General features: G+C 35.4%; 1 protein-coding gene, 1 long non-coding RNA gene and 2 pseudogenes across 2 annotated transcripts; 3 read left to right on the plus strand and 1 right to left on the minus strand.

Moving 5' to 3' along the window:
* The first annotated feature begins 858 nt into the window (after positions 1-858).
* Positions 859-13,320, plus strand: LOC120267405 (annotated as a pseudogene).
* LOC120266869 (protein LATE FLOWERING-like) lies at positions 11,844-12,419 on the plus strand. The gene has a single exon (XM_039274517.1). The coding sequence runs from the start codon at positions 11,844-11,846 to the stop codon at positions 12,417-12,419; it is 576 nt and encodes a 191-aa protein (XP_039130451.1).
* Positions 13,321-13,796: 476 nt separating the features above from the next.
* Positions 13,797-15,799, minus strand: LOC120267838 (annotated as a pseudogene).
* An 839-nt stretch (positions 15,800-16,638) lies between these two features.
* LOC120267796 lies at positions 16,639-17,079 on the plus strand. The gene is made up of 2 exons (XR_005538573.1): positions 16,639-16,731; positions 16,803-17,079. It is a non-coding gene; the product is annotated as an uncharacterized LOC120267796 (long non-coding RNA).
* The last annotated feature ends 6,748 nt before the right edge of the window (positions 17,080-23,827 follow it).

Here is a 23,827-nt window from a genome sequence, read left to right on the forward strand (position 1 = left end):
CATAGATTAACATATCCAGAATAATACTACTTAATTGAGAGATTACCTTGACTTAAATTATTGATCTCAAATTTAAGTTGAAATCATCTTGCGATATTATCATGATGATATATGCGCTTCAAATAATTCCACATCTCTTTAGTTGTACAAAATAAATGTAGATTGTTTACTATATGGATTTCAATAGATGCCAAAATCTAAGCGATATTGCGAACGTCATTTGTCTTCCATTTACTACGTTCTTTCTCATTTTCAGAGTAGTAGAAGACCCATCAATATGGCCCCAAAGCTATTTGCTTTATGAACTGAAACTCTTATGATGCATAATTCATTCCTGTGAATCTGATAGGCAAAGTCTCTATATATGATCTTCCAATAGAGTGATGTGATGTTTTGAAAAAGAATAAATTTTATATAAAATTATTTTACCGATTAAAAAGAATGAGATGGTTATATTAGAAAAAAACACTTGCGCTTTTTGGTAATTGTCAAGTGAACCATAACTTAACAATTTGGTGGAGATGAGTGATGTGTACACTGTATCATTAAACAAAACTTGCCGTTTGAACTATTAACTTTTGAGTGGAGAGGTAAATAAAAAATATATATATATATATATATATTTTTAAAAATATAAACCACTGATTCATTACTGAGAAAAATTGGAGGCAAATGAAATATCAATCACCCTGTTAAAAACTGTGATGGTAATTTACTGATTTTTTTATATGTAAATAAGTATTTTTCTCACGATGACGCAATTTTGTAGAATTTTTTTTTTTAAATAAAATAGATAAACTATAACTTTATTTAAAAAAAAAGATAAAAAAAATAACAAAACCAACGACGTAGCCCTTTGAAATTCGCAAGCCCTCGCTCTCGAAGTTTTAAATCTCTCTGCTCCAAAAGCCGAGAAAGAAATCTCTCATGAAACTGATCATCATCTCCATTCCTTTGATAAAGCAGTCGAAACCCTAGCGCTGTTCCCTCTCGTAGTCCCAGCCCTGCATGCCTCCGGCGACAGTGTCCCCTCCCTCATTGGCACCTCAGCATCGGCCACCATCCCAGTCCCTAACCTCCCCTTCCCTCTACCCCTTGAAGGAACCAGATTCAGATTGGACTATCCTGAGTTCTCCGATGACATTTATGATGGGGGGCAACATCAAGGCCTGGTAATTCCCCACCTGCAAAGTCATCAGTAGAGACTTTACCAGGGAGCAGTGGGGAGATGATGGCTAGGAAGGTTGGTGGGAATGTTGTTCCTTTTAGGAGTGGTTTGGTGATTGGATTATTGGGATGGTGATGAAGACACTACCAGGAGTGTCAGGTATGAATCTAAATGATTGAATTTTATTAGTCAAATTGGTATATTGGTTGAATTGAGCTCCTATTATGCCTCATTGTGTTGGGTACTGTTTTGATGCTTGTTAGTGCTATGTTAACATCTCTTTGTATTACTATAAACAATATCTATTTTAGCTTTATTATTTGTCATAAACCATGGATGGTTTGTAAAGTGTTATTTGTGAAGCTTACTAACTAGTTAATGGAATACTAGTTGCAAAATGTTGGATGACATATGTCTAAAGCCAGTGGAGGAATTAATAATCAGGTGATTTTGGATATTTGGTGCAAGTTTATTCTCCATTTTGATATTGTGGTACTTTATGTAATTTTAGGGGCATATTAGATTTGGAACTATCTTATGCGGTGGCACCGTTGACTTCTTTCTGAGACAAATTTATTCTTCAATGGATGCGTGTTTTAGCATTGGCCAGTGGGCATATCTGGTTGTGTACCTTTATTGGCCTTTAATTTTTTTCTAAATGGTGTTACTTTTTTTCATTATGACATTCTTGGTGCTATGGATGTTCGTAGTATGGTTGTTTTGATGTCGTTGGATTGGTTAGCTGATGTTACTAGTTTGGATCTTTTATTTTTATTTTTATTACTGTTTTTGACATTTGTTGGTCATCATCATCTCATGTCATCGGAATGGTAACTATTGACTTTGATGTCTAATTTCCATGTATGCCAAGTTTTGTACATTTCAGCAGCTTATCTAAGACAAACAACCTTTGAGGAGGCACCAGTGAAATATCAACCTTTCGAAGCCTTTTCTCTTTCATGTTTCTCTTTTATTGGCATTTTTGTAAGAATCACCTTTACTTTTAAACCTACCGGCTAAAACTGTTGCAGATAACAGGGATGGATTTTTTTCACTGTTGCAGATGCTCAGTTTCATAGCCATTGAAGCAGAATGTCAAAAGCAGATAGGAGCGGCATTCAAGAAGCTCAACATGCTGCAAAAGTTCCTGCAAAGGAGGCTGGTAAGTATTTTATTTTTCTTCTCCCTCTCTGATATTTGGAACGTGTATTATTTTCTTCAGTTTTATTATTCATTAAACCTATACAAATATCTGCCCATGGCATAGGCGTTATATTGCATATGCCAGGTTGGGGCAGTTACATCTAGACCTGTCAATACGGGCCGGCGGGCGGGCCGGCCCGCGGGCTACCAAACCCCGCCATTTGGCGGGGCGGGGCAAAGCCGGCCCGCCATTTGGCGGGTTGGCAAAAGTGCTAACCCGACCCAACCCACCTGGGTTGGCGGGTTGAGCGAGCCGGCCCCACTAAAAAAAATATAAAAACAATTAAAAATTATATATTTTTATATGTTTAATAATTTTTTTAACAAACCAAACCAAAAGATATTTATTAAAAACACAAAACATAATACAAAAGACATATTTAAAAAATACTTTACATATGAGGGTTATGATAAATCACACTAACCAAGATAGTAAAAAAATATAAAAACAAGTAAATAATAACATATCCAACCAAGTTAATCAATTAACCCAACATTCAAAAAAATTCCCACATGAATTAAAACAACTAAAGACAAAAAGAAATATCAATACCATGATACTACATAAAAGCACATAAAACATTTATCCTCATTTATCATCCATTAAAAAAATTTAAAAAGCAACAACAATTTCACACATGCCAACTCAAATTTCTAATTAATAATGGAAATCAACCATCTCCTTCCTATTTATAAGCAAAACCATCATTTAAAATTCTAACAAAAAGCATCTTAACATCAATAATAAAATAGTTTTTCAACCATGAGACAAACAAATATTTCATAATTCTTCATGTCTCTCTCCCTCTTAAGTCTTAAGACATACAAAATAGAGTTCATTACAAACTTAAAATCCATCAATCATTAAATTAAATCATTCAAATTTTCCTCTTCTCCATTTCCTCCTTCCATTCTATCTTCATCAATAACTTCAACAATATTTGAACCCTCACCGGATGTAGTTGATTTAGTATTTGCTTCATCTTCATTATCTACAAAAAAGACCCCAAATATAAAAACTAGTTAAAAAAGAATTTAATATAAACAAATGTTTCAAGATTTCAACTAAATAAACAATTTAAATTAATAACTTATAAATTACCAATGTTATAACCATGCAACCAATTACGGGTGCAAATGCAACCAAAAAATAAATAAATAATTTTAATTAAGTTTAATATGCATTTAATTATGTTTTAAAAGAAATATGATATTGACATATTTGTTATCTCCATATTTCTTTTAAAACATAATTAAATACATATTAAACTTCATTAAAATTATTTATTTATTTTTTAATTTAAATCCTTAACAATATGTCAATATCAATATATATATATATATATAATATAAAATACATTATATATATATTAGAGGCGGGCTGCAGGGCTGACCCTGCCCCAACTCATGAGCTCCGCCCCTGCCCAACCCATGGGCCCGCGCGGGTTGGTCCCGTTTAAGCCCGCCTCCAGGGCGGGCCTATAAAATACTGAACCCAACCCGCCAATTTTTATTTGGCGGGGCGTGGCCCTAGGGCCAAGCCCGAATTGACAGCTCTAGTTACATCTGAGTGATACCCAGGAATCTGTGAATTTCTAGTGATTTTTACCAACACAGACGAAGTCTCCTTTTGGGTTAAGTTTAAGGACGTAAAGTTCTAACAAGATAATGTTTATGAAGTGATTTATGTTATTTTAGTTATGGGTGAACTTTTTATTTTTTATTTTTCGGTTTATTGCACAGAATAATTTGTGTCAATCAGAGCATTTATTTGTTGCTGATCATAGGTTCACATTGCCCTTTAGAGTGCATTCCGCAACCATTTTGTCTCAGAATCTTAGTTTTCCTATTTGTGTTCCCCAGTATTCTTTCTCAATTAGTAAGATTTATGTGCGCCAGACAAATCATAGGTTCTCATTGTCTCCAAGAGTCCACTTTGGGTTCAACGTCGCCTTTAATTTATGCTTGTTGTGTTGTTCAAATGTTTACTTTAATTTTTCCTTCTTCATCATTACTCACACCATACTGTCTTTTCTTCCTATGATCGGTTAATCTTTTCATTCAATTCTAGATAATGATGGTTTCTTAATGAACCTGCCAATAGAAGACTAGTTAGATTTTTCTGTATTTTCTTAAACATGCCCATGGCTTTAGATTTTTATATCAATCTCATCATGGTTATAATTTCAAATATTCCAATTACAACACTCAGGTGCAACTACTTTTGTTCCCATTTGCTTTATTCCAGTCCCATACCATTGCTATGCTTCATGACTGGATTGAATAAATGTATATAAAGATTTTCTGATCCATACATTCTAGTAAGCTCTTGAGTGTTGCATCCCTGTAGCTTTTCATGAGAGTAACAATTTAAACATTCATTAGTGTCACAACCTCTAGAAACCCCCTGAGATGAAAGCAGTTCTCGTAAGGAACAATGCAGTTTAAAATTTAAACAATATATCCTGTAAAGTAATTGTTAACCATGAATGACGGGGATATTTGAATCTCCATCTCTGGAGGTTGGGCCTGTAAAACATGCACAAAAATTATATCTGATTAGTAGTCAACTTTGGTTTGCAATAACTAAAACAATAGACTGGTATGCATCTCTTTTTCGGGTGTGAAGACTATGGAAATGTCCAAAGATTTTCTGTCTGATTGGTTGATTCGTCATTGCTTTAAATTTCTTCTGGTTGGGTTTGCATATTGGAATATAACAATTAAACACATGTAACTTGGTACAATCTTTTCATGGGGTCATATTAACCTGCAAACATTGTTTATATATTTTTCTGAATCAATGGCAATATGTCAGATGTGATTTTGGTATTTCTTCTTTGTTGTATGTGTATCTATGAAGCAATTCTTTGCTCTGTCTTCATTTATTTTGTTGCATAGCATATTTACACGCTGATGATTTTTGGTGGTGGCAAGCCTTCTGGTGATGATGGTTTTGCAATTGAAGGTAAAGGGAAGGTTGTCAAACCTTCACTAAAGAAAGTGGGCTGACAGTTTCAGCTACAGCTGCAGCATTATATAATTAAACCCCTGGCTCAGCTTATAGAAGTTTCAAAGTCGTCTCCCTCTATATCTCTATCTTCCATCAAAGCTCATTATAGTCATTCCTTGACATGGCATCTGTTGTTCATTGCCCAGCTATCCTAAATATCCAGTTCCTCCGCATCCCCCTTGACACATGATCTCCTCTTTGAATTTGGTTCTCTTCTTATCACCTGTTTCTCTTCTTCCTGTCTGCCACTTCTGAGTCAGTGCTTCTCTAACTATATTTTTTACTTCACAAATTATGCAAGTTCCATATTTCTCTGTTCACCAGTTTAGCTCTCAATGTGCCATGTCTTGTAATGCCCTGTAATTTCTGTCAGTACCCTATAATTCCAATGGATTTCTCATTAATGTATTTTATTTCTGCAAATTCCTTTCAATGTTTCCCTTGTCATCATGGAGACACTTGGCAACCTTGCCCACTTACATTGTTATAGGTGTCTAGGAGTTTAGTTTGAGGATGATAATCTGCTGATTTCTCTTTCTTTATATTTTTATAGCAGAGGCTCCAACATGCAGCCATGTATTTTGGCTAAAGTCAACTGTACCCCATTGAATCAATTTAGCTAAAAGAATTATTTTTTGTAATTGCTTGGATGGCGAATGCTTTACATGAGATAAGTTACTGTTGTCTTTTGTAAATTTCATTCGTCTTTGTCAGGTTGGGCCACAGAATTTAGCAGGGAATATCACAGATGGCAATGCATGCTGTATCAAGATGCTTCTTGTATTCCAAGAGGCAATCAAGGACTACTCTACACCACCAGAAAAAGCTCTCATTTGAGATTTACCTGCAAAAATTAGTTATTATGTCTCATTTCTGATCAAGTGTATGCCACTTTCAATTCGCATGGGAAATGCAATGAAGTTTTTGAAGAGTCAGATTGCAAAATTACCACATATATTATCTGAATAAGAAGCACAATCCATTCTACAATTGATATCGTTCATTTTATAAATGAGAAAACAATACTTGCACACCTGGTTATAATCAGCATGCCGTTGAAAAGATAAGAAATGCTTATGTGTTGCTCACATGTGGTTTGTCCTCTGCTGGTGAAATACTACTGTTGTATGCCCATGAGGCTAATAAACAGTTTCATCTTGTGGTGGTTGACTCCCGCCTAAGGCTGGAAGGACAGGTATTGCTGCATAGATTGGTGTCAGGGGGCCTTAACTGTACATATGCACATATAAATGCCATCTCTACTTCATGCATGAAATTACATGAGTTTTTTTAGGAGCTTCTTCAGTGTCATCTAATGGAACAGTTTATTCAAAAGCTGGAACGGCATGCATAGCTATGGTTGCTACTGTTTTCCATGTTCCTGTTTTGATCGGCTGCGAGGCATAAAAGTTCCATGAAACAGTGCAACTTGATTCTACATGTTCCAATGAGCTGGGTATGCCTGTACAAGTTGGATTTTTATTTTCTCAACACATGTTCATCTGTCGACTTTACAGGTGGTCCTGATATCATCTCTAAGGCTTCTGAAGGAAGGCTTGAATCATTTGGATGATTGGGCAGATGAGGAAAATTTGCAACTTCTTAATCTCGTGTATGTGCACTGTATCTTTAGAGCTTTATGGTGTATTATTTTATTATTATTATTATTATTATTTTTTTATGCTAACAAAATCTCGTCACAACATTTTTGCAGGTATGAGGCCACTCCTTCAGACTAGATATCCGTGATTGCCACAGAATATGGGTTGGTAAGTTGTGCAATGGATGTATCATTTAGAACTATTTTGATTGGATTGGTTCTGACATTAACTGCCAACTTATTGTTTCAGCTCCCACCCACAAGTGTGCCTGTCATTGTGAGGGAATATTGCAGATATTGTTTGTGGAGATAAAACTGTCCATGTTCAACGAAAATTTTGAGATTTTCCTTCTTCTCAACCACATTTATTATGTGCTATCTTTTTTTTCCTTGCTGGTATAGTATACCCTTTGTGTGGCCAGTTCAACAAAAGTTTAAACAACATGATTTTTTTGGTGTAAGCTTTCTCTAGTTTGTTTCATGCACATAACACTTAGTCTTGGTTAAAATTTGTTGGTGATTTATGCTGTCCTAGCATGAGTTGTAAAAACTGGTATGCTGCCAAAATTTTGAACTGTTGGTTTTGACTGTTCCATATTCAAATTTTATTGCTTTGATTTGTTGTTTTTAATATTACAAAAACTAAAAATACAAAATATGCGCAAATTACAATGTAGAAATAGCTAGAAATTTCGAAACCATTCACATCATGCATCAACGCTGATCATAATTCATTTGTGGTGTACTACATTAAAGACTCCATTGTGATGGTATGATAGTCTTTGTCATTAGACGATTGGGTAAATATCTTGAGTAGGCACTGTACTATGGTCAATTTTCACTTTGAGCATCAAACTTCAATTTGTATCATTTCGGTTATCGAACTTCAATTTAGTTTCACCAAGCGGGTACTAAGAGGTTTTTGAGAGGAATTTAATGACGATGGTGCCAGAATTGCCTTGTCAGCAGCAATTCATGGTGTCATCTACTGATGCGTACATACCACATCATCAACAATGTCAATGTAGTCACTTATTATGCAATTCAATGATGTCGTCGTGTACATAATAGGTGGTAGCATGGACATTATTGATGACGTGGCATACATACATTAGTAGATGACATTGTCAATTGCTACTGACAAGGCAATTCTAGCAACAACGTTATCAAATTCCTCCCAAAAACCTCTTGGTACTCGTCCAGTGAAATCAAATTGAAGTTGGATAACTGAAATGATACAAATTGAAGTTCGGTGCTCAAAGTGAAATTTAAACATAGTATAGTACCCACTCAAGATATTTACCCTTAGACGATTGTTTTAATAGACTATTAATTGAGGTGTTTATTGACTCAACTGATAAGCACTAATGAAATATCTTCATCTTTAATCCATCGTACTTCAGTGATTAGTTGTCGTAGAAGGTTCCATGGGCCTATTCACCTCTAATCATGTAATAGTTATTTTTATTATTTTGTTGCCTATATCTGTTGCTAGTGTCTCATCTTTATTGATATTTCTGTTGGAAATATAGTCCCACATCGGTTGTGTGATAGAAGTGTAATGGATTTATATATAGCTATAGCGGTTGAGCCACTAAGTCTTGAAACTTGTAAGACCCCTAAGCCCATATAGAGCCCATATAGGACCCACTAGTACCAAAATATAAAATCTAACAATTTCAATTGGCAACCTTTTGTTTTGCTTAATAATATTAATCATGTTTTAGTTAATTAGCAATAAATTAGTCTAACATCAATCGATGAGATTTCACCTACTCAGCCTCCATTTTTCAGGTTATAATGCCAGCCATAATTAAGCCTTGATGCTAACCCCATGAAATCTGCCTCTTCACTTATAACTAGATCATAGCAGACAGTAATGTAATTTGAACTCATCATTTTGTTTGTGTTGATTTATGCCATTGTTTTGGGTTTAAACCGTTTGGCTCAATCAACCTGAATCACTATACACTTGCATGTTGTTGCACTACTAAGACATTATATCACATGGGTGCCTGTTATAACATGCTACTTCTCTTTTGTTATCTTCAATTGGTTATAATTTTAGTTGATAATGGATATATGGTAGTTCTTAATGCGACTTGTATTATCACTACTTGTATTATCACTACTCATTTACAGATCGTTAATATCTACTATGCCTATTTTATCAATGGCCAAGGGTTCTAATTGATAAGTCTAGTAGGTCCAATAGCTTCTCATTAAGATTTATCCTTCAACTCTAAATATATCCCTATGAACTCTCTCTTTTTCCATATCACTATCCTTTGAAGAAATAGTGTGTTACTTCAGCATACAGTGATACACACATGCTAATTCATGAGTTCTGGGAGTAGGTTTGGTTGATAAAGTTTTGTTGTGTGAAATAATGACATTGTTATTTGTGGAAGTTGATGTTTTCAGTACCATAGTACTGGCAGAGCGTAAGTTGCTGCTTCTGGCCTCCATTCTAGTGGTGTGTAAATTATTGCAACCCAGAACTTGATTGTCATGGCCACCAACTCTGGGAATACTTCTATTTTGTCTAAAGGTAAAATTTAATTTATAAGGTGATAATTATTGACAGTTATCATTATCTAGTAAGTTGGATTTATTCTTTCAACTTGTTTCTTGTCTCATTATTTTATTTTTTTGTTGTTGTTGTTGGTGGTGGCGGTGGCAGTGGCAGTGGCGGTGGTGGGAACAATCCTGTTTTGTCTGTGTACATCTGTGTATCATCTGTCTCTTAAGCTTATGGGAATAATTTTGTTTGATTGTTAGGCAAATGCATTACATAATTGAATTGTGAATATCTATGATTTGTTACTGATTCAAGTAAAACAAATTCTGCTTCTGATTTTTTTGCTGCTGGTTTGGCAACAATGTCAAGTGATTTTTATTAAGCCTTAGCAGGCGTACTGCAGTTCTTTTTGCACTGCTTATTTGTTTTTTTCGCTTCCATGTGATAATAGATGCTGCTGTTGTTTTGAATGCTAAATCTATATTTCCATTCTGATGAAAACAGTAGCACAAGAATCTACCCTGTGCTGTACTCTTCATTTCAAGGCAACTTAAATTTTGTTCTTTTAATTTTGACTTTTTTTCTTTCCAGTGGATTGGATATCTTCGATGTTTTAATGTATGCTATTCCACTTTGTATATATACATTCATGAGCATTAGATGCTTATCGTCTGCCAGTTTCATTCATTATTGAGAAAAACTGTCTTATAACTATCTGCCAATGTTCCAGTCTCATACTATTACTTATTAGTGGAGCCCCTTCAGTTATGCTTTCTGAACATCTTTATATGCAAAATGGTGTCATCTCTACTTTTGTCTTGAGAATATATTGATTACCTTGGTCTTGTGTCAAATCTAAACAGCCGATGTAGCTGGATACTAGTCAATTTTTGGCCTCTTGTTTCAATGCTTCTAACGGGGTTGGGTGTATTTGGATCGAGGGGGAATCGAGGAACATAAGAAAGGGGTAATGTGATGATAAATATCTCTTCTTAATTTTCAATTACTTGTTGTTTATCTTCTATTTTCGCTCAATCCAAAGTTCCAAAAGCACTTGCAGTGTTTACACGGAGGAATCTATGAAAGCTACAATACAATGAACGACAAGCAATTTCACTTCCCTGTCAATTTATTTGTTGTTTAGTAAGAAAGGTATGAACGGGACAAGTCTCCATGGACCACAAATGAGGCCATTCAAGTTGGACTGCGTGTGTCTGTTATTGCCACTTATTCTTTCATCCACTTCCAAACTTCTGTCCTTTGGACTGGAGAGTTCCCCTCCAGCTTTCTTTAAAGTGTGTTTCTTGTACCATCTAATCCTTTTGTCACTCAGATCTCAGGAGTTAAAAAATGTATGGAATCTAGAGGAATTCTTCTTCAAAGGTGATACCTATTCCTTTTTTTTTTTTTTAATATTGTTATAATTTTGTTGTTTGACAAGTTTTATGAATGTGATGAACTGAAAATATTATCTTTCTGTTTCCTAGGAACTTGGTTATTGTTTGTTATTTTAACCCTGCACACTCTAGATATGGTTAAAACATGAGTAATGTCATTATCTTGATGTTTCCCTCTGTCATTGTTCATCTTATTCAATCAATCAGAGTTTGTCATGTAAAGCATAACTTCATCTGATAAAACTGTGCGTCTTGTCATCATTTGTGCAGGACCACTTCTCCCATATTTGAGTCTTGGAGTGGGGCACAGGGACCAAGCGATGTGTTGTGGCCTTTTGCTAGTCACCTAATCAAAAGTTGAAGACCCTCCTGCAGGTTTTTTTTTTCCCTTCTTTTCCTTCTCTCTTTTAATCCTATTATAAGGTACGCTTTTGTTCCATTTAAATAAACCATACTCATTCCTGAACCATATCCTTACTTATTTTGGTTTTTATCTATACCATAATAACATGTTTTATGTATAGATTTCCAGGTGCCATTAGATATTGTTAACTCTATTTTGAGGCCGAATCCCTTATTTTGAATGTAGACAAATGTAGATTGATCCATTGGCAACTACACAATAAACTAAACCAAGAAGCATTCTACCAAGAATATCAAGACTGGTATGTGTTCTACTATTCCTGACAACAAGAATTTATTCAGAAACTGAGCTACATTCCTCATTAGAATCCACTTTTATATTTAGTTGAAAAGGCTACTCAATAGTTGTCTATTCCAAGTCATTCTTCTCCGTTTAAAGGCAGCCACATGTCCTTTGTCACTTCCATCTCTAGGCAACTAACTCCCTTTTCACCAAAACACACGCTGTTTTGCATCTTATCACATACATATATGCATCACCTCTCTCCACAGATTGAAAAAACAGCAGCACTAGAAAGATGGAGGCTAATTATCAAGAACCACCACCAACTTCATCATCTCAATTACATCCAACCTTAGATCTCTCCCTCACCTTGGCACCATCCTCTCCACCACCATCTCCCAATGCTGTTGTTGAGCAGTCCATGAGGATTTTCCCATGCCTTTTCTGTGACAAAAAGTTCCTTAAGTCTCAGGCTCTGGGTGGCCACCAGAATGCACACAAAAAGGAGAGGAGCAATGGGTTGAGCTCCTCACTCTTGCACTCTTCTCCATTCTCCATTAACTCTCATTCTGGCAGTTACCACTCTGCTGTCCATCCAGAGAGCTTGGGGTCCTATGGAGTAGCCCCTAGATTGACCCCAAGACATCCCTACTTAGCTACCACCAGGGAATGGTGCCATGAAGGTGTTTCATCTGAGACCATAGATCTTGTCAACTGGCAGTTGAGTTCTCACCATGAACCTTTGTCTGTGGATGTTGCTGTTGTTGATTCCATTACTGCAACAGCTTCTTCAGTAGTGTCTTCTTCTTCTTGTCCTTCATCAACTGGTGATGCAGACTTGGCCAACATTGATCTCACTTTGAGGCTCTAGTATCTGTTTGTGAGAACTTGCATCAATCATCCCAGCTCATTTTTTTTTTCTTTCCTTTTTTTTTATTTAAATTTAAATTTAAATTTTAAGTTATTAAACCAAAAAGTTTTGGTTGGTTATTTGTTTGGTTGAATTGGATTGAGCTGTTTGCTGTGTGACTGTCTTTTCAAGACTGTGAAAGGGTGAGTAATGCTAATGCAGGTCTCACGCTCCAGTAGGGTTTTAAGTGTCCAGTTTGGCAGTGGAGTGGAAGAGGACAATATGCATGTGATATATTTACCTTTGTGTGGGTGGAGTGGGTGGTCTGTGGGGTTTTAGACTCTGTAGTCCCTTTGTTCCTTCTCTCCTGATATTTCCCTCTCTCTTCCCTTGTTTCATTTCTTTTTTTCATTTATTTTCATTTTATCACTTCCTTAAAAGTGTTGTGATTGGTAACAGATGAGGTTTTGATTCCTTTCTGTCAATCATGGGATATGTGGAACCCAACACTCTCATTGTCTTAAAAACCAAGGTATTGCATCTCCTCCTCTTCTTGTGATGTGATGTACTCTTGAATTCCCACTAATGTGACACTGATACTGCTTTCCTTTTTCATTATTCCTCTTCATTACATTGTACAGTTGCTACTGTGAAACAAGTTACTCACTGGAGGTCTGGACTGGACTGAACTGAACTGAACTGGATTTTTTTGTGTGTGTGTGTGTGTGTGTGTGAATTAGTTTTTTAGGTGTTATGTTCAGGTCCTTGATGAACCTTACTTTTTTGGCAAGGATCAAACATGAACATAGTGGTATGGTACTACCCTTGATGTTAACTGATGATGGTTTTGAAATCTCAGTGTATGTATGTATTTATTTATTTACTTATTTCCTCATTTCATTGGATCCTTTTTGTGCATGTACTGTGTTTTTGTTTGCTATCTAATCTTAATGAACTTTATTACTGTCAACAAAACTTGGAAAAACTTTAATTTATGTATGTCATGAGAAAGCCTATAAAATGCAGCAATGATCATGTATGTTGTTGTACTTTTTTTTGTCAAATTGTGTTAGTTTGGTTTTTGAGTTTTAAAATGCTCTTTTTAAAACAACGGTCTCTAGTTTTAAAATACTACATTGTAAGATTATCAAATAGTCCTCTTATGTGATCAAAGAATTTTCAATAATTTCTTTGAAATAGATTTGAAAAATCACAGTAACAAAACAAGTATTTTGAAGCAAAAGGCACAAATCCAGTAATCTCCCACAATTCAGAACTATTAAAATAAAGTTCCACTTTACTAATTTAATGTACCATTATCATGTTCCCAAAAGAAAGAAAAAAAAACAACAACAATAAATAAACAACAAAACAAAAAATATGAATCAAAACCTATACCTAAACAAATATATTATTAGAATTTGAAAATCATCCCTAATTAAATTGTAGACAAGATAATCTCTAATAACATTTCCACAGTTGCTGAACTCCATAAGATGGGAATGTAAATCCACCAGGACTAATAAGTGATTTAGCTATAATCTTATAAGCCTCTTGTGTGAGATGAATTCCATCCCAACTAATGTACTCACTTGGATTCTCACAAGTAGTAGTTCCAGGAGCACCACAAATGTTAGTTGCATCAAAGTTATGTTCTCCACCAGCTCCACAACAAGCTTTCATCAATGAATCCTTCTTAAATCCTTTGTCAAATAATCAACACACACAAATTAAAGATCAATTAATTGAATGCATTCATGCATGAGCATTATATATATATATATAAAGCTGAAATTAATTAATTAGTTACCATGTAATGGACCCTTCTCAAGGAGATGCTTGAATGCATGGAAGTAATCTGCATACATGATCTGAACTTGAGGGTATGTTTCTCTAAGCTGTGCAAGTGCTGATTGGAGTTGCTCATTAATTGTGAATCATGGCAAAAGAGTTGAAACTATTCAGGCAATTGAGCTCGTCGAGATCATCGTCGGTATTGTGACCGAATGTTGACAGGTAACTTGGCATGCATCCAATGGGAAAATTCCCTGGCACAACCATGTGTTTTGCTCCAATTTCAATTAGCTCCTGATCATCATCATCACCATCATCATCATATGTAAATTATTCAATTTCATGTTCTAATTGTGTGATTAATTAATCTTGTTGTTTAATTATATCTATTAACTGAAATAAAGAAAGAAAAGGCTCACCTTTGCAGTATCAGTAATCTTTTGCACCACAAGTGGAACCAAGTTCTTCACTTCATCAATCTGTTTTCCTTCAAAGAATGCATAGTTATAATCATTGCCACCAATCTCCCCCAAAGTGAACAGAGTTCTCTCAAACTTCTTCTCACAAGCTACAATATTAATATCCATCAAACAAAGCATTAATTAATTAAATTATGAAAAACTTCAAACATTAATTGATCAATATATAGGATATACATATATATATATATATATTAAGTTCATCGTGATATATAATAATTACCATCTTTGGAGGTGCATGTAGAGTTGAGATGAGTCTTGAGCCAGTCAAGCTGAACACTAAGTGAAGCGTTGGTGTAAGGCATTAGAATGCCCTTCTGCAACAATGTCAAACTTTCGAGTGCGGTGGCTCCGGCGACGGCGAAGTTCGCACCATTGTCAAAGTTTGCATCCTTGTCTAAGTAAGGGTTGATGAGTGGAAGATTAAGAGCCTCAACTGCCATGCAAACCAAACAAAATTAATCATAATATATGCATGAATAATTAACCATATATTATCACAAATATACATGCTATGTCATGTGTGTGTATGTATGTATACAAACCTCATTACAAAGTTCTTAAACCTCATTACAAAGTTCTTAAACCCTAGATCAAAGCATCAAAAAATGCAAACTATATATTATGTTTATGCAAAGATCTCAAACCTTAAACCCTAAAAATTTAGTGATCTTAAGATACAATTTATATTACAGACTGCCATGCATGCAGTAACCATTGAAAAGAAATAGTATAATTAAATTATAAATAAGATCAATCAAAAGCAATAACTACAAATCTTTTAACTCTCATATAGTCATATTCAAAAGTATATCAAAACAAAGGAGATGAAAATGAACCAAAAAGGAAAGAGATATTACTGAGATAGTCTATGATGAGAAGTCCATCAGAGCATCTCCCTGTGGCCTTATGGATGGTCTGACCATAAGGGAAGTTAGCAATGGGAGTGAATGAACCACCGAGGCCAAGCCGGAGAAGGTTTCCGGTGTCGGTGATCGAGTCACCGAGACTATAAATGGTGTTGATATAGCAAACTTTAGGCTTAGCAACACTCCATTGAACTTGAAAGGCATGAAGAAGAAGAAGAAGAAAGATGATGGAAAAGAGCTTGTGAGATGCCATGGCTATTGAAAATTAAGCAGGAAGAAGATGAAGAAGAGAAGGTGATAGATATGGGAAGATGGTAAGGTTGGTAGGAATATATATATATATATATATAGGACTTTTTTGTGGACTTACTTGAATTCTTGCCTAATTTGGATTGTTGTTTTAATTATGACAAATAATGTATAATTTAGAAAGGAATAGGGAGATTAAATTAAAAAAAAAAATGAAAGTTGTGTTTTTCCTAGAGTGTGGATGACCTTTTGAGTTCTATAATTTGGATTATTGTTTCAATTAGGACAAATAATGATATAGATGATGTTTTTTGTTTTATTAATTTTTTTAGATTTAAGTAGTGTTTTATATCGAATTTATAACCTTTTTTTTTTAAGTGCAACGTTTCTTTTAACCTTTTTTTTTATTTTTATTTTTTTAATAAAAGTATAATACCTAGCAGTTCCTGAGATTTGAGGAATAGACATTTTAGTCCCCTAAATTTGAAAAAGTACTGATATTTTTTATTAGCTTTTTTCATTTCAATCCAAAAGACAATATGAAATTTGTTTATATCCCTATTATATATGTAAAAAAATACAGTTCACTATCTTCATTGTATCAATTTTGGAAAAAAATATTTTAATTTGGTTTTAATTATTAAAATATATAAAATAAAATTTTACAAAGGATATAAAGTAAATATGATTTTTTGTTTACAAATTATATATAATAAAAAAATTTCGAATTTATTATATGCTAAAATAAAATATATTTTTATCCTTTTGTTTTTTAAAATAAAAGTTCAGGGATAAAAAGCAGGCTGTTTATTTATTTTATCTTATTTATTTATTTTAATTTTCATTTTACCGCCATTTCCTCTCCTGTTTCCCGCCTCTTCAGCGAAGCCAAAGGGCATCATGCCCTTCTCCATCGTCGTGGAGATCGCGAAGGTGATCGAGGTAATCAATCCATTTCCCGAATTCCTTCTTGTTTTGCTTTCCTAATCTTTCTTTTTTGATCTTGTTCGCAGCCCTAGATGCAAGGATTGGTGCGATTTCGATGTGCTGATCGGCGTCGGTGGAGGTTAGGGTTTGTTTATTCGATCTTATTATTGTGTTTTCTTGATATTGATTTTCTTTGCTGTTTCGATTGATTACTTGTTTAGCTTGATCTCTTGTTCTGGTATTTTTTATTTTCGATGTGATTGTTGCGTTGTTGATTTGTTTTAATTCGTTGAATGGGCTTCATATTGTTGTGAAACTTGTGGGGTTTGTTTGGTGAATGATCTATTGAGGATGGTTCTCTGAGATGTGATTTTTGATCCCTTTTAGATAACTATTTTGCAATTCTAGGTTTTGCTTTATCAAAAAAATTCTGTGGATAATTGGATTTCATGACTAGCTTGAATCTTGTCTTGTGCTGAGAAACTTTTAGTTTGTGGTGTAGAAATATGGAGAAAAAGAAATGGTCCCTAAAATTCTTGTGGTTTAAATAAAGTAAGCTTTTGGTGATTTAACATTGATTTAAAATGTCCCCTTATTTCTTATCTAGCTGTTGAACACTGGTGTAGTTGATTCATCTTTCTGTTTGATTTTTTCTTCATTGCATAGATAAGATGCTCCATTTGAGTTTGTTTTAGGCAATATCATGTAAATTGGTTCATTCAAAAGACTTAGAAAAGGCATCTGGACTATTGCATCTTGTGGAATTTGTGTTGTAAAAGAGAATTGCAACACAAACTTAAATTGGCAAATCATGTTAATGAGCAAACGTAGTTTGTTATGGTCAATGTCTCAATGTAGAATGGAAAAATAAATAACTCTAGAAATAACCTTGGAACTGTTCTATAATGATTTGGAATTCATTGTCCTGTCTTGATTTTAACAGTATATTCTAGGCGCGTGCACGCACACACACATCACTGCTCAAATGTGAAGAGCAGGGTTTTCTAACTATTTAACATCTTGCTTAGGCACTTTTCTCTTAGTTTTCAACTTTCTATTTATTCTCTCAAGAAAGCCTGTGGAATAAAATTTTTGTGCAAAATAATAATATTGGAATTTGTTTCAGATCCAAACATTTTGGTTAAGACCATTTATTTGCTGTCAATTCCATCTGACTTTTAAGGTCCAATCTACATTAAGTTGGTAAAAGACTGTCTGTGGCCTAAACAGGGCATAGTGGTTAAATTTGATTTTATTGAGCTGATTTCCACGCCAATTGCACAAATTTTGATCAAATTGAGATGGATTTTATTCAATTAGAACCAAATTTGTCTCAAATGCAGCATTCCGTAGTTGTGCTGGGTGGGAACACAATGGTGATGGAAGTTATGATAAAAATGGTTTTTAACGGAAGGATCATTAAATTTGGTTATTGAACATATTGTGAATTTCAATCGTGGCCTCAATCGCACTCTTATTACTTTGCAACTAATAAATATAATCTTCATATAATTTACCATTTCTTGCAACATGGTGACATGCCGTTTTGCCTTCTATCCTCATAGCATATTTTTCTACAAAGATTTTGAGTTTTACATTGCAGACAAAGGATGATATTGGATTTGTTTAGTTTTGGAGAGTTTGGAGGATTTCTCACCTGCAAAATTAGAGAGAATAGTTGAACCAACTAAAAAAATTTTGTTTTGCGAGTCCATAATCTTTTGCTTTACGTGTTATAAATAAAATTGGCTCTTACCCTACTGCTGGCATCTCTATTTGGTCCTTCATCCAATCTTTTAGATGGGTGCTGTTTTAACAAAAAGTTGCTCATTCAGTAGGAAGGATTATTTGCTGTAACCATTTACCTTACTTTGGCTAGAAAACTGTTTTTTTGTGTGTGTGTGTGTGTGTGTGTGTGATAATGGTGATAACCACAATTTGACGAAAGTGCACTCCTTAATATCTAGAATTGGATTATCACTGTTATTTTTCCAATCCATATAAAATTGCGGCAATATACACTGGTTCTTAAACTAAGGTTTAAAGTTTTTGATAATTAAATGCATTAATTTCACGGACTTCAGCTTTATCATGTAGTGGAGACACGTGCATGACTGAGAGAATTTAAAGAAAAACACATATGGAAATGTTTAAATTAAGACTTGGTGTTTAGAGGTGTTGTTGCAGGGGTTGTTGGCTGGGCTTGGGCTTTTATGACAATCCACATGATTCATTTCTGAGTCTCTGATTATATATGGTTCCTCTTGATTGAAGGCCTTTTATGCTTATGGGCTTGTTCAACCATTGAGATAACATTTAGTTGGTATGCCAGGCTGTCTAATTTGGCAATCAGAAAGTACTGCAGTTTTTCTCAAGTTTGTTGACACTAACAAACAAAGCCTCTTTTATACGGTATAGGTTAGAATCATTAGATTATTTGGAATACTTTGTCCATTGTTTTCTATTTATTGAGTCCTATTCATGATATTTCACAAATCTCCCTTGTTGTATTTTTTTCTTTTGATTTTGCCACATATTCATTTTAAAATTCTTGTTTCATTCCATCAGAATTAATGTTGGGCAAATTATTAATCAATTTTAAAGCTATTTTGTTATTAAATTACAATCTTATGCAATATCTTCTTTTATTTGCCTTTCTCATTTATCCTAAGATTTTCTTAAACCAAGAACGAACTTTCTGTAGTTAAGTTTTGTTGCATCTTGTTTTATTTAATAGTGTACTGTTCCATCACCTAATTACAATATATGATTTCATTTTATCAAATTTTGCTAATGGTTTGTCTGTATGAGGTTATGAAACTTGCGATTTTTATCAAAGGTGTCAGGTTATTGCAAGTGTGTCAAATTTCATGTTAAATGGGAGTAATAGGCCCACAAAGCAGACAATAGCTGTGATTTTGTTGCTCAGCTTTTTTGGTGCTCATGATGGGAAGTTCCTTGTGTGCTTGTTCTTTGAGATTAGCTTGCATTTTGTACAGAAGTTGGATGGTACTGACGCACCTATGCTCTTACTTTTCATGGACATGAAGCATGGTGCATGCGGTATCTGCCTGGTTGTTAATTACTGGCAATAGTAAGAGCCAGCAGACAAGCATTTTAGTTGACACATGCAGTCGAACCGGGCTAGGTTTCATTGTCCATTGTGTGTTTGTTTATGTCAAGTTATGCAAGTGAGGTCCAATAATATTGGCAGTATTGGTATAGGCAAATCGGATGCAACTTCAAATCATAGTCCATGTGCATTTCTTCCCCTCACCTGCAGTCCAGAAAAGTTGATTGATATTTGATCTCATGGTCGATTTTTTTTCATTCCTTCATTCTCTTGCGCTTCGTTCCTAGTCAGCCAAGGAAGGGGCATGTTAGAAGTCGTTTGGGCTACCTTTAAGTTAATGGGTTAGACCTTATTGCGGTGGATTATGTGATACTTGAATTCTCGTGTCTTCTGGGATTTTTTATTTTCTTAAATGGTAGTGGACATCTTTGTTGGTACTCTGTCTTGCTTTGATCGTCTTAGCTTGTGAAGCTCAATGAGTGAGATTTACTTGTATAGGTGGGATGTTAGGTCTGTTGTTTGCCGTGGGACCTGAATCATCACCATCGCTACCATGTTTTTCCTACCTCTAGGATCTTCTATGAGTGTTTTATCTTCCTTTTCTAATTTCATTCACAAGTGGGTGGATTTTTTTTCTTTCTTGGTTTTGTCATATTTCTACATAGAAGATCATATTCGCTATTCTTCTCACATAATATTTGTTTTGTTTCTTGGTTTTGTCATATGTCTACATGGAAGATCATATTTGCTATTCTTTTCACATAATATTTGTACTCTTAATACGGGCCAAGAGGGCTAGATCAAATATAGTTTACGTTTTGTCAATCCTTCAGTAGGCCCAAAACAACACTGTATATCAATAGTGGCACTGGCATCCATATCTTATCACGTGTTTATTCTAACTCTGGTCCAGGACTTCATTTCGTTGACTTCCTTTAAGTGTTTGAGGATCTAATAATTAAATTTTGTCATTGATGATATTTATGGATCTCCGGATCTCTGCCATCTTGTCTATACTCCTGTGCTTTGGGTCCCTTGTGTTTCCTAAGGTGAATGAATGATAGCTCTTCAACATGCAATGCCCATGCAATTTGGCTAGTGGCAGCTGAGCATGGTGTGCATGTGATACCAATCGATAGCTCTAGCCAAGATTAGCAGACATGCATTCCCCCTTACACTGAACATGAGCAGCACTGATGAAGATCACAATGCCCGTGTGCTATTGTTTTTGTCCTCCGTCAAAAAGACATGTGGGCTTTGTGCTGGCATGCAAAGTCCCTTTCGTCTGTTCTCCATGAAAGCTACACCATGCTCTGTCATTCATCCTCTTCCAAACCTTGTTGAAATAATGCTTCAGATTTCCATAGCTAAAAGAAAAGTTGATCAAATAGTCAGTATTTGCTTTGAATTCTCCACTGTTTCCCATTGATTCATCTCTAGCATGCACGGTTTTGCCAGCCAACTTCTCAAAAGCCACTTGCTGGTATGCATTTGCAAAAGTTCACCGTTGAGTAAATACCAGACAGCTCTCCCTGTGCTACTGGGCATCCCAATGTTATCCTATGGATTGTTTCCATGTTCTGATATAAGACATATGGGAATGCGAGCTAGACCATTCATCAGGAACGTTGGAATCTTATATTTATGTCATCTCTTGTTTCATGCATGCATTTTATTGAAGGGGTCAGGGACGTGGCATGCAAAGCTGGGTGCCATGTTTCATTTTTGTCATCTAAGTTTACCTTAAAATATATTTAAAATTTACTGAGCACCGCCCGTCCGGTGCCGTCAAGCCATCTGTACCCGTTAAGCATGTGAGCCCTGCGACGCGTGGCGGGACTAGTGTCAGTTATGCTGGGCTTTGTGCATGCGTGGGGTGGGCCGGAGATCCCGGCTGAATAGCAGAGCCCGGAGGTCTGGGCCGTAAAGTGCAGTGCCTGTTTTCTTTTTTTTAATGTGGGATTGGAGGGTCGCTACGTCCAGCACTAGCCTTTTAGCTTTCTTTATTTGTTTCCTCCCAAGCCACGAACGTGTGAAATTGGTTTTTAATAGATGGTGGGAATGCAGAACTTTAAATATGGTTCTATTGACTGTCTGATCACAGAAAAGGGTGACTTAATTTATTATTAGACAGATGGATTCTGTTGAGAGGCTGGGGATAGACATAAAAAATTTAAGTTCATAGGGAGGGTCTTGTCTGGTGGTCTATCTATTTGAATACTCACGTTTCAGGAATGCTGAATTTTAGGATACCCAGTGATGATGCTTTGAGACAACTAGGCCTATAAAAAGCTGAAAAGCTAGGGACACCTGTTTATCGGACAATTAGCCATGGATGCTCAATTTGGAAGGTGGAAAACTTTGTTTATTAGGAGGGAGCCTGGGAATGGCGACAATTGAAATGTACTAGTTAGTAGATTCTGTTGGGAAATGCCCCAAAATCACATCCTGCAGTGCAGCGACGTTGACTTCAATAGTAGAACTGGCGTGTTTTTCATGTCCAGCTTTGGCTTTGAATTTCTCCACACAAACTTCAATGCATGGTAGCTTTTCCACTTTTCTCACTTCTCCACTGGAGATAATAATATAGTATTTTAAGGGGTTGGTTTGTGTGGCTAATACTGCTGGGAGTTTGAGCTGACAGCTCTTCTCTCCTTTCTTCCATGGTTCCACTATCAAGTAGGTGGGTGTGTCTGGGCTATGGCATCATGGCATACGCATGCCCTTCTCTATTATTCTTTTCTTTAAGAATATTATGCAACAATATTCCTTTTAGAAGGAATGTGCCTTGTCCAAATGTGGGTGCAACTTGCGCTTGAAATTTTTGTGTTTGAATTTCAAAGCAAGACTTGGACTTTGGCATTTAAATGGGCGTGCATATTTACCTACTTAGAACCAATGAATGGTGATTGGTTAAGTCAATTGCACCACTAGTTTAGTGTAAAACATAGTGCATCATCCATGGTGGCCAAATGTTCTGAAAGCTGTGTCATTGGCCCATTCTTTCGATTAGCCCCACTTTTTTTTTGTCACTGTTACTGTCTCAGAGCTCTAATTAAATCACACGCACACTTGTTAACGGAGAAAATGATGTGTTTTGAACAGCATGGATGTGATAGGTTATGATTATTGTTTGTTTATCTTCTCTAGTTTCCCAATCAAGCAGAAGACAAGCACTGAGCCACTTGATCAGCATTCCCTCCCAACTTGTTGTCTAACCTTTGTCGTGTTTTCCTGGCCGTCAAATTCTTGATAGCAATTGTCTGAGTTCTAGACGCTTGTTGGAAGCCCTGAACTTTTAGCAAAATTTTCCCTTGTGAATCGTGATAACCTAGGTTTTATACATCACATTCCACACATGGTTAGAGAATAATAGTAATACTGAAAAAGATGGATAGCTGCTTTAGTGCTCACAAATCTCAACTTGCTTTGGCAATGCTGATTAGAATTACACTGAAATATGTCATTAAAAGGGCTCTGAAAATAACTTAGCATTTGACTAGTACATACGAGGTGGGCGAAAGTAGCCTTTGTTTTCTTCTTCACCTTTCTTTTTTCATTTCTTATGGCTTATTATAATAAGTTGGTGTGTCGTCAACGCCACAAATTTAAGGGCGGTTCGGATTATTGTAGTTTTTTAGGCTAATTTTGCTTATCCACTCTGTACATTAATTAGACATTATCTTCCATTTGGTTGCGATATGGAGGAAGAAAGCAGCTTTACCTATGCATTATGCAATTGGGACAAGTGGGAAGAGTGGGAGTGGCCACTCATTATCCTTCTCTCCTATTAGATTACTCCTATCCATTAGTTGGGAAAGCTAGTAACAAGTAATTTATGTGTCCATTTAAGGTCTGGGAACTTGAAAACAAGTCCTAGTTATGGAGGAATGGGACTGATAACGACTTGGATGAGGAGTTTAGTTAAATTTTATCTTATAAAACTAGTCATCTTACTTTTAGAATTATATTTTGCTTGCTTTTTGCTCAAGTGATTGGCTGTTGTCTTTCTCTGCTGCTGTGGTTTTATATGCTATT

This window comes from Dioscorea cayenensis, chromosome 8 (assembly GCF_009730915.1).
Source record: "Dioscorea cayenensis subsp. rotundata cultivar TDr96_F1 chromosome 8, TDr96_F1_v2_PseudoChromosome.rev07_lg8_w22 25.fasta, whole genome shotgun sequence".
In the NCBI taxonomy this organism is placed as follows: domain Eukaryota; kingdom Viridiplantae; phylum Streptophyta; class Magnoliopsida; order Dioscoreales; family Dioscoreaceae; genus Dioscorea; species Dioscorea cayenensis.